Source organism: Oryza sativa, chromosome 3 (genome assembly GCF_034140825.1).
Source record: "Oryza sativa Japonica Group chromosome 3, ASM3414082v1".
In the NCBI taxonomy this organism is placed as follows: domain Eukaryota; kingdom Viridiplantae; phylum Streptophyta; class Magnoliopsida; order Poales; family Poaceae; genus Oryza; species Oryza sativa.
The window spans coordinates 34,549,657-34,564,885 of NC_089037.1; the positions used below are offsets into that span (position 1 = coordinate 34,549,657).

Below are 15,229 nucleotides of genomic sequence, written 5' to 3' on the forward strand. Positions count from 1 at the left end.
AAAAAAGGAGAGTCCAAGTAAAAATACAATCTAAAAATAGCTGAAATTCGGAATTAAAAATAAGCAATATTGAAAGAAGTTTCCATATAAGAACTCAATACGAGATTAATTAAAATTAGAAATAAAAATAAAATAAAATAAAATCCAAAATTAGAAAAGGAAAGGAGAATCCAAGTAGAAATACAATTTAAAAATAGCTGAAATTCGGAATTAAAAATAAGCAATATTGAAAGAAGTTTCCATATAAGAATCCAATACTAGATTAATCAAAATTCGAAATAAAAATAAAATAAAATCTAATATTAGAAAAGAAAATGAGAGTCCAAGTAGGAATACAATTTAAAAATAGCTGAAATTCAGAATTAAAAATAAGAAATATTAAAATAAGAGTCCATGTCAGAACCTAATACGAGATTAATTAAAATTCGGAATAAAAATAAATAAATCCAAAATTAGCAAAAGAAAATAAAAGAAGAGTTCAAGTAGGAATACAATTTAAATTTGGCTGAAATTCGGAATTAAAAATAAGAAATATTGAAAGAAGAATCCATATAAGAACCCAATACGAGATTAATTAAAATTTAGAATAAAAAATAAAATAATATCCAAAATTAGAAAAAATAAAAGAGAGTTCAAGGAATACAATTTTGAAACAACTGAAATTGAAAATAAAAAATAAAAAACATTAAAAGAACACAATACGGTATTAACTATTTTTTAAAAAAGATGAAATTAGAAAAAGAAAAATAAGATTTCAATTAGGAATACAATTTATAAATAACTAAAATTTGTGATAAAAATAAATATTATTGAAAGAAAAGACCATCTAAAACACATGACGAGATAAATTAAGTAACATGCCTATAAAGGAGTAGAGTGGTGGCGGTTGATACGACATATAAAAATTGTTAATAAAACACCAAATAGAATCCTAATGACGATTAAAAGGAGAAACGTCAGGCAGGCCGTGAAGCAAACGAGTAAAGCAGTTGCCAAGACTTCTAGAAAGTTAAAAAAAAAAACCCCATTGATAATCATATTCGATTTTAAAATCTTAATGACAATAAAAAGGAGAAGCAGCAGGCTGAGTGTATAAGAGTATAGTTGCAGAGCCTGTAACTATAGAAAATAAAAAATGAATTCCAACGATAGTTATGTTTAATTTTTAGAATCACAATGATAATAAAGAGTAGGCGGCATACGGGTTGTAGAGGGGCATAGTGGCATCGTTTGATGGGACTTCTAAAAATTATAAAAGAATGAAACTACAAGTCCAATTTTTAAAGGTTCGGAACTTCTAAAAGTAAAAAAAAACCTATGATAATCATGTTCGATTTTAAAATCTCAATGACAATAAAGAAAGGAGGCAAAGGGCGAGCCGTAGAGGAGTACAATGGCAAAGCCGCTAATGGTTTGGCGGGACTTCTAGAAACTAAAAATGAACCCAAACGATAATTATGTTCGATTTTTAAATTCTCAATGACAATAAAGAGAAGAGACAGTGGACGGGCCGCAGAGGAGTATAATGACAACATTTGACGGGACTCTAGAAGTTATAAAAATGAAACCCAACGTGACAATAAACTCTAAAAACTGTAAAATCCGATTTTTAAAGCTTTCAAGAAGAATAAATAGAAAATAGTGGTAGATCGAGCAAGCAAATAAAGAAGGAGATGACATAAGAGGTAGCAACCGGTGTGACTTTTAAAAACTATATAATTAGAAACACGAGGATGATAAGGTTTGGTCTTTCAAAGTCTTAAGACAACGAGATATCTATTCAATAAATTTAAGTAAAATCATACTTAAAAAATAATATGATTTTGTTTGGGTGCTAGCCGCGCAATTGCGCGGGCCACCCAGCTAGTTTCTGAAAAAACAAAGAAATTTAGTTTTCAAATATTCTACGAAAAGTTTTTAGATAATCTTTGACCCTCCACGTGTTAAAAAAATTAAAAATAAACATAAACTACCTACTCACTTCTTTCGTTAAAAGTATATTTTTAAAAAATAAATCTCATCACTAAAAATTCTATTTTATGATCGTTATGTTCTACTCCCTCCGTTTTTTAATACATGACGCCGTTGATTTTTTCTCACATGTTTGACCATTCGTCTTATTTAAAAAATTTACGTAATTATAATTTATTTTGTTATGAGTTGTTTTATCACTCATAGTACTTTAAGTGTGATTTATATCTTATACATTTGCATAAAATTTTTGAATAAGACGAATGGTCAAACATGTAAGAAAAAGTCAACGGCGTCATCTATTAAAAAACGAAGTTAGTATAATATAAAAGATTTTAAAGAGATATAATATAATCATATAATATAAAAGATTTTAAAGGGATATATGGACGGAGGGAGTAGTACCGGTCTACTCCCAGTCTCCAGAGACATTCCAAGAACAACCATATGTCTTTCTTCCTTTCGCAACCGTCCAACTCAACTCCTCATTATTCCACGTACCCAAAGAAAAACATCCCCCACCCAAAAAAAAAAAAAATCCGCGCAGCTGCAAAGGCGAGCGGAGCTCTCAATCGAGCAGCGGTTCCACTTCTAGAAGCTTCTTAATCACGCGGGAGGAAGGAGAGGGGAAGCCGGCGGCGGCGGCGGCGGTGGGGTTCGCCTGCGCGCGGCGATGTCGTCCGCCAAGTCGACGAGGTCGCGCCCAGCCGGGCACTCCGGCGTGCTGCCGGTGAACGCTACGGCCGGAGGCGGCGACGGCGGGGTGCCTCTCGCCGACAAGATGAAGATCTTCAAGACCGACAACTTCGACCCCGACGCGTACGTGCAGTCCAAGTGCCACGCCATGAACGAGAAGGTAAAGGGATTGGTCCACTCGTGAAACGGGGAGGAAACTGGAGTGGTAGAATTTTGGTCGGAAGTTCACACGCGCTTTTGCTGTTCTGTGTTCGAGAGGTGTGAGGGATACGGTGTCGGGAGTTTCCCAGTGCATTTGAACTAGCGAAAGTGTGAATTGAGCGTTATTAGGATTGTTTCCCTTAGAGGGAAAACGGTGGTTGCATGGAACTAGATATGTTTATTGTGTTTGATTTTTTTCATGTTCAGATACTAGTTATGAAACAGGTTTTTTTTACTCTGATGCGGAGAAATACTGATTCTGGCCAGTACTGACAAATTTCTGGTTGCGCTGCATGCTTGCGTAGTTGAATTGAGGTCGAATTAAGTTTGTCAATAACCTTGAATTTGCATTTGTCTGGAGCTTGGAGGGAGCACTGAAGTAGAGTGCTGTTAGTTTGTTAGTTTTATGTTATCTTCTAGAGAAGTGACCACATGTAGATTTACACATATTTGCAAAGAACCGGAGTTTGTACTATATTATGGCGGCTCTGGTGATGAAATGAATCGTACGCAAATTTTGTAAGGGTTCTTTTTTTGTTTTAGAAAGTTGGCGTTTATTGTATATGAGATAAATGGTTGCCTTTAAATTGCTTTTACCTATTGTTTTGTGCGGGAGACCACTTGTGCTCATGGTTGTCAAAGGATTTGGGTAGCAACGAATGGATGATCCTACACTTCTACCTTTTCTGCATGAGTTATGCTCACTTAAGACCTATTTTGCAGTTGTGCCGTATCATGCATGTGTGCATTTTCTGAGGCTTCAAATGTTGAGTTTCCTTTGCATGCTCCCTGTGTGTGTTTTAGAGCTTGAACTATTACTTTAGTAAAAGGCACATCATGCTTGGAAAATCTAACAGGATTGATGCTCAAAAACTGTGACAGGAAATAAGACACCTCTGTTCTTATCTGCAAGACCTAAAGAAGGCTTCTTCTGAAGAGATGCGTAGAAGTGTTTATGCGAATTATGCTGCATTCATAAGGTGTGAACACAATTGTTGAAATTTTAATCTAACCCAAGGGAGTATATCCCTGGACTCAGAGTATCGTGTCTGATTATTCTCCAATTTTTATTCTTTTTGTTTCTCTAAAATGAGTATGCCTGCTAGCTTTGTTTATTGCTAATCTTTGGCATCTCAACCGCTGCGCACTCCATACAAGTTCATAAAATTTTGAATTAGTATTTTGTAAGAATCACAATCCAAAGAATTATTGAAAAAAGAAAGGTAGGCAGCGGATTTGTCGTTTCTGCAAAATTATATGCAGATGTCATAAAACTTGTGGGATGCAAAATCATAATTGTATTTTTTTTTCACATCTGGTATTTCTCTGTTTTTCTTAGTTACTTCCTGGGATTGTTCTCTGTTTTATCCAGTTCATAACTTTCGGATAAAATGTTGATAACTCAATCTCCTGGTTTTCAGAACATCAAAGGAGATATCAGACCTTGAAAGGGAGCTGCTATCTGTCAGAAATCTGCTAAGTACACAGTCAGCTCTAATTCGTGGTCTATCTGAAGGGGTTCATATTGATTCCTTGACTACAGGGTCTGAAGGCTCTGCAGAAGAGGGGACAGATGAAGACCAGGAGCCCTCAGAAATACAAAACTGGTGCACAGATTTCCCTGAGATGCTTGATGTTTTGCTAGCTGAGAGAAGAGTGGATGAAGCATTGGATGCTTTGGATGAAGCAGAACGTGTCGTTGCTGATGAAAAACAGAAACAGACACTCACCACAGCTGACATTCTGGCCGTGAAGAGGGCTATCTCTGATAATCGTCTGAAATTGGCAAATCAGCTAGCAGAAGCTGCTTGCCAGTCTTCTACTCGTGGCGTTGAACTTCGTGCTTCAGCTTCTGCTCTCAAGAGACTCGGTGATGGACCCCGTGCTCATAGTTTGTTGCTTAGTGCACACAACCAGAGGCTTCAATGCAGCATGCAAACTATACATCCGTCTAGCACATCACACAGTGGGGCATACACTGCATCTCTTGCACGGCAAGTTTTTTCTGTTATAGCCCAGGCTCTCAGTGACTCTTTAGAACTGTTTGGTGATGAACCGTCTTATTTGTCTGAACTGATTACATGGGCTACAGAACAAGCAATGTTATTTGCACTACTTGTAAAGAGGCATGCTTTAGCCGCTTGTGTGGCTGCTGGGGGCTTGAGAGCTGCTGCCGAATGTATTCAGATCTCACTTGGTCATTCTTCCTTGCTGGAAACTCGTGGTTTGTCACTTTCGTCTGTTCTGATGAAGCAATTCAAACCCTCTGTTGAGCAAGCACTGGAGTCCAGTTTGAGGAGAATTGAAGAGAGTACTGCTGCTTTAGCTGCAGCTGATGACTGGGTACTCACCTATCCTCCATCTGGTATACGGACGTTTGCTAGATCATCTGCTAGTAGTTTGTTGCTCCAACCTAAGCTCTCAAACAGTGGCCATCGCTTCAGTTCAATGGTTCAGGTAATGTTCTATTGCTTGACAAATGTTTCTAGCCTTTGTAATTGAGGATTTATACATAAAGTTATTCTTTTAATGTTTTACTGTATTATTTTGCAGGATTTCTTTGAGGATGTTGGCCCACTGCATAGCTTGCAGTTAGGTGGTTCTGCAATGGACGGGCTTCTGAAAATATTCAATTCATATGTCAATCTGCTCATAAGTGCTCTGCCACACTCACTGGATGATGAAGCGAATTTGGAAGGTTTAGGAAATAAGATTGTTCGAGTGGCAGAGACTGAGGAGCAGCAGCTAGCATTGTTCGCTAATGCATCCTTACTAGCTGAAGAGTTGCTACCTAGAGCAGCTATGAAGTTGTCGTCTGTAAACCATACTGGTGTGAATGATATTCGTAAAAAAAGTGTAGACAGGCAAAACCGTGTAGCAGAGCAGCGAGAATGGAAAAAGAAGCTGCAACGTATTGTGGATAAACTTAAAGATAGTTTCTGCAGACAGCACGCCCTTGATCTTATATTCACGGAAGATGATGACACCCGTCTGAGTGCAGAAATGTACATCAATATGGATAATACTGTTGAAGAGCCAGAATGGGTTCCATCTCTAATTTTTCAGGTCCGTATAAATTTTTTGCCCTTAACAACTATCTGGATAAACATTACTGCTTATATTTGTTTGAAGAATGAGGTTCATTATGACATTCATCATTGAGGTAGTTCTTCTATGATCTATAAAATATATTGATTTTTAGATGAATTGTTGTAAAATAAGTAAACCAAATTGTTTTTCTGAATCTATGCTCTATAGCACTTCCTTTCTTGTTTATATACATAGAAGACATGAAAAACCGAGGAATGATGCAAGGGTTAGATACATAGAAGGATAAAGTAAATATAGCATGTTTCATGCATGCCCACTTGACATGTACACATTACGTCTTAATCAGCATAAACTTGGTAAAATTGGCCTTGTCGTGTCCTTTTGGCCTTGGTTCGCACACACTAGACAAGTCTTTGCACTAAAACGAGTGTTTGCCAAGTTCATCCACTAGATTGCACCCACCAAACAAGTTCATGTACCACCAATGCAATTCACTCATATGGTAAAGAAGTTGCATTCAGCTTGCAAATAATTTCCTAGTTATTGCTTGTGCTATTATACTGGTATGTCTAGCCCAACATTAACAAGATCAACCAAATTGTAGAACCAACAGTACAGAACTCTGTTTGGTTCCTGATGAGTTGTCACCAAAAATAGATTTTGGCAGCTGGCTGGCTTGCAATTTTGTTCGAAGAAATGCTTTATTTAGAAATTGAAACCAGAAAATTTTGCACTTTGAGAAATATAACAAAGGTACAATTTTGAATTAGATAATAGACTTCAGTATTTTGTCAGGCAGAAATTTTGTTAATGTAAAGCTTAGATGACAACTCATGAAACTTGGGCAGTCATGCTGCTTGCAAATCTACCCAAGAAACTTTAGCCTTTTGTTGCAGCATCTCATATATTGTTGCAGGAATTATATGCAAAGTTAAACAGGATGGCGAGCATTGCTGCAGATTTGTTTGTTGGTAGGGAAAGGTTTGCTACATTCCTACTGATGCGGCTTACAGAAACAGTCATACTGTGGCTATCAGAGGACCAGAGCTTTTGGGAAGAGATTGAAGAGGGGCCAAGGGCTCTGGGTCCCCTTGGACTTCAGCAGGTGAGTTCTTTTTTTCTTGTTTTGATCTTATGACACCAACTATTATTCTTATTTTCACCTTCCTTTTCAGTTCTACCTGGATATGCAATTTGTCATCCTTTCCGGGCGAGGCCGTTTCTTATCTCGGCACGTACATCAAGTGATACTGAAAATCATTGATAGAGCAATGGCAGCATTTTCTGCTACAGGGATGAACCCTGATAGGTATGTTACTATCTATCTGACTTGCATCTATCCTTTTGCGGTTAATAAATCTATTTCAGTCCGACTGTATTTAGTAGGAGGTGCTAATATTAATATCTATGCATGTTATGCTGTAATGGCAATCGGATGCATGCATGTATTTTGCTCCATGTTACAATTGTAATAGATTCCTCACATACCAGAAACTGGCTGGAATAGGCTAGTGATTATGCAATTCCTGGTTTATTCATTTTTTAGATAATAATTCCTGGTTTATTCATAGCTGGAATAGGCTAGTGATTATGCAATTCCTGGTTTATTCATAAAGGTTGGTAACTGAAGATGATATACCCGTTTATTCTCTGCAGTGTCCTTCCAAGCGACGATTGGTTCATCGACGTTGCTAATGACACTATCAGTAGGATCAGTGGCAACCCTCGAACTGCCAATGGGGATAGGGAGGTGAACAGCCCGACAGCCTCCGTTTCAGCGCAATCTATATCGTCGGTCAGATCCCATGGCAGCTCCTAGTGTACATAGTAGCCTTAGTAACCAGGTCTTGTATAGGAGTGAGTGTGAAATAGTTTCTCCATTTCCCTGTTGTATTCTCTCCTTAGGTCTTGTATAGGAGTGAGTATCTCCTAGCTTTGTTCCCCATCTGGTGTACATGCCAGTATATAGACCTCGTTTGGATGGGCCTCAATCCCAGTCCATCCATGTGTATAGGCCAGGATTCTGAACTAAAATCCTGGCCCAAACTCATGGATGGAATGGGATTCTGCATATTCCAAAGGCGGCCTTAGGAAAATATTTGAATTGAATCGGTTGTTCAGAGATGTGTCTTTGTAAATTTGGTGAGAAATGTATGACCCAGTGTAGTTTGTCTTCTTGGAAACATACTGTACCATCTTGATACGCGTAGACTGACTTTGTGCTGATTGTTCATCTGAAAAGAGTATTGTCTTCCAAAGGCTGATGATGAACTCTGAAAAACTGAAGATTCATCTGTACCATAGTAGCCTAGCAACAAGCCAACATGCACTGAACACGCGCTTGCTACCTGCCAACCAATTTGACTTGTGCTTACCTTTCTTCCTACAGTGTGGTCGCTTTCGCCTTTATTTTTTTTAGTGGTGGGTTCGCCCAAGTGCACGGAATTGAGGACTTCGCTTACCATTGGAGAATTTGGTCTTCATTGTTTTTAAAACTTAATTTTGAATTTGATTATTTTTTATTTTTCATCATAGTTTATTTTGAGTTTGCTAATGATATGCATATAAAAGTTTTAGTCACAAATGATCTTTTATTTAGTACTCTCTCCGTTTTATATAAAAAATATCAGCATCTAAAATATCAAATTAGTTTTATTAAATATATTTTAATAATATATTTGTTTTGTGTTTAATATACTACTACATTTTTCTATAGATTTAAAAAGAAGTTTGACTAGTAAAAAAACAAAATGATTTGTATATGAAACGGAGGGAGTAATAAGTGATTCGAATTAACATAAGAATAAGTAAAACAATATGCTCATCTCGCACTCCGTGACCAGGTCTATTCTACCAGACCACATCCTGTCCACGTCACTCGTTAGTCCGTCAACGATGAGGACGATTTACCAATCTCCACTTATCATGCAGCCGTCTAATCGCGATCCGACGGCCAGGATCATCCGACGCGCTGCCCCTTGACAAATCGGACATGGTTGAAAAAGCTTCTCTCACAATCTAGTTTTGATCACATTTTACCAACCACAACTTAAATACTTAACAACTCTCCAATAAAGTAATGATCAAAGCTTGATGATGATTATGCATGGAAATCGCCCGAGGGCCTGTCAATTTCTCACTCTCGCTATAGTTAGCATTTTTTCTTGGATAATCTTTGATATGCTACTTTGATTAATAATATCTATAAAAATTTTAAATAAAAAGTAACTACATGTTACGATAGTTTGTTTAATGATAAATTTAGTAACATCAATTTTATACGATTGATCTTTCTACTTTTCTTGTTATTAATAGTAAAAATTAAAAATGTTTGACTTAATAGTGTTTCTATTTTAGGACGGAAAGAGTACTTATTGATGATCACAATACTAACAGAGCCTTTTATGTATTTAGTGATTTAATGTTTGATCCCTTCAAAGCTTTCACAAAGTTGTCCTTTCCACACGTCCTCCTATATGCACTTATATAGCATTGCATTGGCACCAAAACTATCGACCTCATGTCCTCATCATCATCAATGGAGTGCACCGGAAACATGTCGGCGGCGCCATTGCTCGTCTTGACGGTGGCGGTGCTCGCCGTGCTAGCCTCCACCTGCGCCGCCGACCCAGAGCCGATACAAGACTTCTGCGTGGCCGTGCCCCGTGCCGGCGGCGAGGCGTCGCCGGCATACCCGGGCTTCCCGTGCAAGCCGGCGTCCGCGGTCGTCTCCGACGACTTCTTCTTCGCCGGGCTCGCCGCCGCCGGCAGCACGGACAACCCGTTCGGGGCCAGCCTGAAGCCGGGCAACGTGGAGGCGTTCCCGGCGCTGAACACGCTCGGCGTCGCCATCAACCGCGTCGACCTCGCCCCCGGCGGCGTCAACCCGCTGCACAGCCACCCGCGCGCCGCCGAGCTGGTGCACGTCATCACCGGCCGGATGCTCGTCGGGTTCGTGAGCACGGCGGGGAAGTACTACTCCAAGGTGGTCGGCGAGGGGGAGACGTTCGCCATCCCGCGCGGGCTGATGCACTTCCAGTACAACCCTGGGAACGCCTCCGCCCGCGCCATGACGGTGTTCAACAGCCAGCTCCCCGGCGTCGTGCCCGCCGCGACGGCGCTGTTCGGCGCCGACCCGGAGATCCCCGACGCCGTCCTCGCCAAGAGCTTCCAGGTGGACGCCGAGATCATCAAACTGCTCAAGTCCAAGTTCAAGAAGTGACACTGACGTCTCATCCGCCATGGCTACAGCATATCTGTTTTGCTTTAGCTGTCCTAGATACAGTAAATAGAGTTGTTTCACGTTTGATATTTTGGTCCGATATTTGCCCATTTGGCACATCAATAAAGTAAATTTGAATTGTCCTATACATGCAGCAAATATCGGAAAAAATCACTTAAAGACATCAAATTCTCAACAATTTAGAGAAGAATTTACCAAATGAATTTGACGACAGCACGGCAGCCACGGCTAATTTTGCACCCAACCCTTCACGCATCTTCCCATCTTCCTCCACCATGACGCGGCCGCGGCGGCGCCATGCTTGGTTCTCCGCCGGTGATCGGAATCCTTCCCCTGCCGCGGGCGGCGGCGAGAATCATAAACTGCCTTAGAGTCGCAAACTTGCACGGCGGAGAGATTCGAGGAGGCGGCGAGGAATCATAAACTGCCTTAGAGTCGCAAACTTGCACGGCGGAGAGATTCGAGGAGGAGGAAACGGAGGCGTATCCCGGCGGGGATGAGGAGGCCGCCCATCAGCGCGCGGCGAAGCAGCCATCGACGCCGGCGGAAGGAGAAGCATATGACAGTAACAAATCGGGCTGGGCCTACTTTTGCCAGAAAGTTCAATAGTACGCTGTTCCCCTAAATGGGCCGCAACGAAAATTCCGAAATTGGTGTGCAAGTCAGAATATAGCCTGCGCCCATTTGGAAGTCTGAATCATATACCAATGGAAAAAAGTCTACAGTTCCTATCTGAACTGCTACCTCAAACCGAATGAGATTTGATATATACCAATAGTAGCATGTATTGCCATAGCTATTTTTCTCTTTATATTCAATTAATATGGTATTTTCTATCCTCACATTCTAACATGATGTCTTATTCTCAAGTTATATTTCTGAATTCATAAAATATGTATTCAAAATTGAAATAATCAAATGCACTTTATTATTTATTCATTCATGTGCCAAATATACATGGGCAAATATCGTATCAGAGTATAATATCAAGCGAGAAGCAAGGCTATTTACTGGAATAAACATGTATCCATATAGGGTCTGTTTGGTACAGCTCCAACTCCTAAATTTAGCTCTAGGAGTTAGGTCTGGAGTGGAGTTATGGAGCTACCTAAACCCAGCTCCACAACTAAAGTTCATTTTGTGAGAGAGCTCCACCTAGCTCCACTCCCATTTTTTATGTAGCTGAAACTGTTTGTCTGAGCTCCAGCTCTATAAGGGGTGGAGCAGAAGCTATGCCAAATAGGTCCGCACTATGTACGTACATGTAATCTAGGACAGCTATCAGTGCAAAGAGCACATAATATAGGATAGCTATGTACATAAAGCTTCAGCCATTTCCTTCTACCCCTCCGTTTCATATTACAAGACTTTATAGTGTCAACATTCATATAGATGCTAATAATTTTATGCATATATATGAATGTGGACAATGCTATAAAGTCTTATAATATAAAACGGAGAAATTGACGTGCAATTCTTTTGCGCGTCAAAGCTTCAGCTATGGCAGATGATCAAGACTTCTAGAACTTGGACTTGAGGAGCCTGATGATCTTGACGTCCACCTGGTAGTTCTCGGCGAGGACGGCGTCGGGTATCTCCGGGTCGGAGCCGAACAGCGACGGCGCGGCGGCCACGACGCCGGGCAGCTGGCTGTTGAACGCCGTGATGACCTGGGCGGCGACGTCGCCGACGTTGTACTGGAAGTGGATCATCCCGCGCGGGATGACGAAGGTTTCCCCCTCGCCGAGCACCCTGGAGAGAACTTCCCCGCCGTGCTCACGAACCCGACGAGTATACTACCGGCGACGATACGTGCACCAGCTCGGCGGCGCGTGGGTGGCTGTGCAGCGCGTTGAGGCCGCCGGGGGCGAAGTCGCCGCGGTTGATGGACACGCCGAGCGTGTTCAGCCCCGGGAACGCCTGCACGTTGCCCAGCGTCGCGTTGAACCCGAACCGGTTCTCCGTGTTGCCGGCGAAGAAGAAGTCGTCGGAGATGACCGCCGTGGACTCTGGCTTTCACGGGAAGCCCGGGTAGGCCGGAGCCCGCTGCGGCGTCGCCGGCGCAGGGGACGACGGCCACGCAGAAATCCTGCACCGGCTCAGGGTCAGCGACGCAGGTGGAGACTAGCACGGCGAGCACCGCCGTCAGGCGTCAGGACGAGCAATGGCGCCGACGATGATGTCCTCGACATGGCTTCAGTGCACTCCATTGGTGACGAGGTTGATATTCGGGTGCAATGCTATATAGGAAGTGGATTTTTGTCCCTCCGATGGGACATACTCTAGTTGTGTGCATGACGTTCAAAAAGTTATAAAAAAGTTAAAAAATTTATCAAGATAGATCAATATATGATATATCTTTTCGCAAACATACAAGTTAAAATCTGACTTATATAATTCAAAATAAAGATAACAATTTTGATCGTGTATTACACGTTCTATTTATAGTCAAATTTATTATTTTTGTTTCTACTTTTATAAGTTAAATTTAAATATGTATGTTTGTGAAGTGATATATCACTATTTTTTTATTTTTTATGATTTTTTAAGTGACATGAAAAAAGAATAGGATATCCCCTTAAGGGATGAGTAGAGTTTTCATGCTATACAAGAGGTGATGAAAGGATTTTTTTTTTCGAGAATGAAAGAAAAATATTTGAAGGGTTAAAAAAAAAAAGTCTCTGACTCACTGTTAACGCAGTATTAATCACTAGTGACTACTCATGGTTACCGTAAAAAAACGACTACGCAGAGTGAGAGATTGACAGGCCCTTTCGGTGGTAATTCCGTGTATAATCATTATCCCGTTGCATCAATTACTTATCTTTTAGATAGTTGTTGAGAACTCTAACTCTCCAAATCGTGATTGGTGAAACGTGTGAGAAACTATTTTGTAAGAGGCAAAGTTCTCAACTATGGCCATTTCACCGATCTGGAAAGTGGCAGTACGCGTTGGATGATCCTAGTAATCGGATTATGATTCATAAGGTCGTAGTTAGAAATTGAAGGTCTTGGCACGAAACATATAGCGGGAGTCTAAAATTTTAAAATATAGTATATCGTAGAGATTATTGAATATTGTTGCGATGACTTATAATCTTATTATGCCCTGGTGGCATGCGATGTGTCAATTTATGGTCTTGGTGATTTGGTGATTGTATGGGGACTACTATTTAACGCACTTGCGTTCCCAACAAATCCCTTTTTTCCCCCTAAAAACTTTCATCCAAAAATTTTTTGTCCGCAAAAGTTTCACCCGGAAAAACATTTATCTATATATTTCATAGAAATACTTTAATTGAAGAAGTTCTATAAAAAACTTTCATATGAAAGTGTGCACTAGAACGTATGTACGACAAATAACATTTTTAGACTACGCGCGGCTCCATGATGAGTGAAGATAGGTAAAGTAACCAGGGCCTCGTTGAGCAATGCGCCAATGCCGGAGAGAGGCGTCGGCGTAGAGGTCTATGACAACAGCTCATTCTCGACCGAAACTGACGTCGCCGCAGTGGTGCAGCCGTGCAGCGCGTTATGGTGGAGGAAGAAGGGCAAGTTGTGGGCTCAGGAGCAGTACATGGATCAGCTTGTGGAACTCACTCGATGAGCAAATCACCATAGTTGAAAACTTTGCCTCTCAATATAGTTCCTCTCATATTTCACCAACCACAATTTGAAGAGTTAGTTCTTAACACAGCTCTCTAAAAGATAGCAACTAATGCAGCGAAATGATGGTTAATTATAGACGGAATTACCACCCAAAGATTTGTCAATCTCTCAAGCTGAGTAGTCATTTTTTGCACGGTAAGTCAGAGTACTCATCTCATCATCTGTAATCAGTAGTACTGCACTAACAGAGAGGACTTTTAAAGTTTAAACCCTTTACCCTTCAAAGATTCAGACAGTTCAAAGTCCTCCAAATATTTATCCTTCCTCACGTCCTATATAACATTGCATTTGCACCACACCACTCGCCACCAATGGAGCACACCGGAGCCATGTCGAGGACATCGTCGGCGCCACTGCTCGTCCTGTCGGCGGCGCTCGCCGTGCTAGCCTCCACCTGCATCGCCGACCCTGAGCCGGTGCAGGACTTCTGCGTGGCCGTCGTCCCCCGCGCCGGCGACGCCGCGGCGGCGGCGTGCCCGGCCTACCCGGGCTTCCCGTGCAAGCCGGCGTCCACGGTCGTCTCCGACGACTTCTTCTTCGCCGGCCTCGCCGTCGCCAGCGACACGGACAACCGGTTCGGGTTCAACGTGACGGCGGCGAACGCGGAGACGTTCCCGGGGCTGAACACGCTCGGCGTCTCCATCGGCCGCGTCGACCTTGCCCCCGGCGGCGTCAACCCGCTGCACAGCCACCCGCGCGCCACCGAGCTGATCCACGTCGTCGCTGGGAGGGTGCTCGCCGGGTTCGTGAGCACGGCGGGGGAGTTCTACTCCAAGGTGCTCGGCGAGGGGGAGACGTTCGTCGTGCCGCGCGGGATGATCCACTTCCAGTACAACGTCGGCGGCGTCGCCGCCCAGGTCATCACGGCGTTCAACAGCCAGATGCCCGGCGTCGTGGCCGCCGGGTCGACGCTGTTCGGCTCCGACCCGGAGATACCCGACGCCGTCCTCGCCAAGAGCTTCCAGGTGGACGCCAAGATCATCAAGCTCCTCAAGTCCAAGTTCTAGAAGTCTTGATCATCCGCCATGGCTGATGAAACTTCTATTTGCCCAGCTGTCCTAGATAACAAAGATATAGTACTCCTACGTGGAATATATGTTTATTCCCGTAAATACCGTTGCTTCTCGGTTGATATTCTGATACGATATTTGCCTGTATATATTTGGCACGTGAATAAATAAAAGTGCATTTGATCATTTCGAATTTGATGAATTCTCATACACATGTAGCAAATGTCGAACAAAAGATCGCTCGAACAAAACCTGAACCTAAAGTAAAATTGTGGAACAACCTAAAGCCCCTAGCTCCACCTCTAAAGTGAAGTTTGGAGCTAGAGCTCTTCTAAACAGGCCATGTACCTAGTTTAAAAAACTAGTTTTAGCCCACTGGTTTCAAAAA

At 41.9% G+C, this 15,229-nt stretch overlaps 3 protein-coding genes and 1 pseudogene across 4 annotated transcripts; 3 read left to right on the top strand and 1 right to left on the bottom strand.

Annotated features, from left to right (window-relative positions):
- The first annotated feature begins 2,458 nt into the window (after positions 1–2,458).
- LOC4334486 (exocyst complex component EXO84B) lies at positions 2,459–8,154 on the top strand. Of its 2 annotated transcripts, none has more exons than NM_001418844.1 (7): positions 2,459–2,827; positions 3,751–3,848; positions 4,290–5,325; positions 5,422–5,934; positions 6,836–7,024; positions 7,095–7,228; positions 7,576–8,154. In NM_001418844.1, exons 1-7 carry the CDS (start codon positions 2,645–2,647, stop codon positions 7,736–7,738), a joined length of 2,316 nt encoding a protein of 771 aa, NP_001405773.1. In that variant the 5' UTR covers positions 2,459–2,644; the 3' UTR covers positions 7,739–8,154. The 2 variants fall into 2 exon arrangements, 1 of the variants encoding a protein (NP_001405773.1); XR_003241391.2 differs by having other exon boundaries at positions 2,550–2,827; positions 6,879–7,024; positions 7,576–8,152.
- Positions 8,155–9,430: 1,276 nt separating this feature from the next.
- Positions 9,431–10,287, top strand: LOC4334487 (germin-like protein 3-7). The gene has a single exon (NM_001418845.1). The coding sequence runs from the start codon at positions 9,440–9,442 to the stop codon at positions 10,139–10,141; it is 702 nt and encodes a 233-aa protein (NP_001405774.1). The 5' UTR covers positions 9,431–9,439; the 3' UTR covers positions 10,142–10,287.
- Positions 10,288–11,682: 1,395 nt separating this feature from the next.
- Positions 11,683–13,781, bottom strand: LOC107278169 (germin-like protein 3-8; annotated as a pseudogene).
- Positions 13,782–14,100: 319 nt separating this feature from the next.
- LOC4334489 (germin-like protein 3-8) lies at positions 14,101–15,043 on the top strand. Its single transcript, XM_015774654.3, has one exon. The coding sequence runs from the start codon at positions 14,143–14,145 to the stop codon at positions 14,836–14,838; it is 696 nt and encodes a 231-aa protein (XP_015630140.1). The 5' UTR covers positions 14,101–14,142; the 3' UTR covers positions 14,839–15,043.
- Positions 15,044–15,229: the final 186 nt, after the last annotated feature.

What these genes read in the sequence shown, in the direction of transcription:
- LOC4334486 (NM_001418844.1), top strand. Translation starts at nt 2,645, where the DNA reads ATGTCGTCCGCCAAGTCGACGAGGTCGCGCCCAGCCGGGCACTCCGGC. An exon ending in GCTTCAGTTCAATGGTTCAG is followed by an intron (nt 5,326 to 5,421) that starts GTAATGTTCTAT and finishes ATTATTTTGCAG; the next exon opens with GATTTCTTTGAGGATGTTGG. An exon ending in TTCCATCTCTAATTTTTCAG is followed by an intron (nt 5,935 to 6,835) that starts GTCCGTATAAAT and finishes ATATTGTTGCAG; the next exon opens with GAATTATATGCAAAGTTAAA.
- LOC4334487 (NM_001418845.1), top strand. Translation starts at nt 9,440, where the DNA reads ATGTCCTCATCATCATCAATGGAGTGCACCGGAAACATGTCGGCGGCG.
- LOC4334489 (XM_015774654.3), top strand. Translation starts at nt 14,143, where the DNA reads ATGGAGCACACCGGAGCCATGTCGAGGACATCGTCGGCGCCACTGCTC.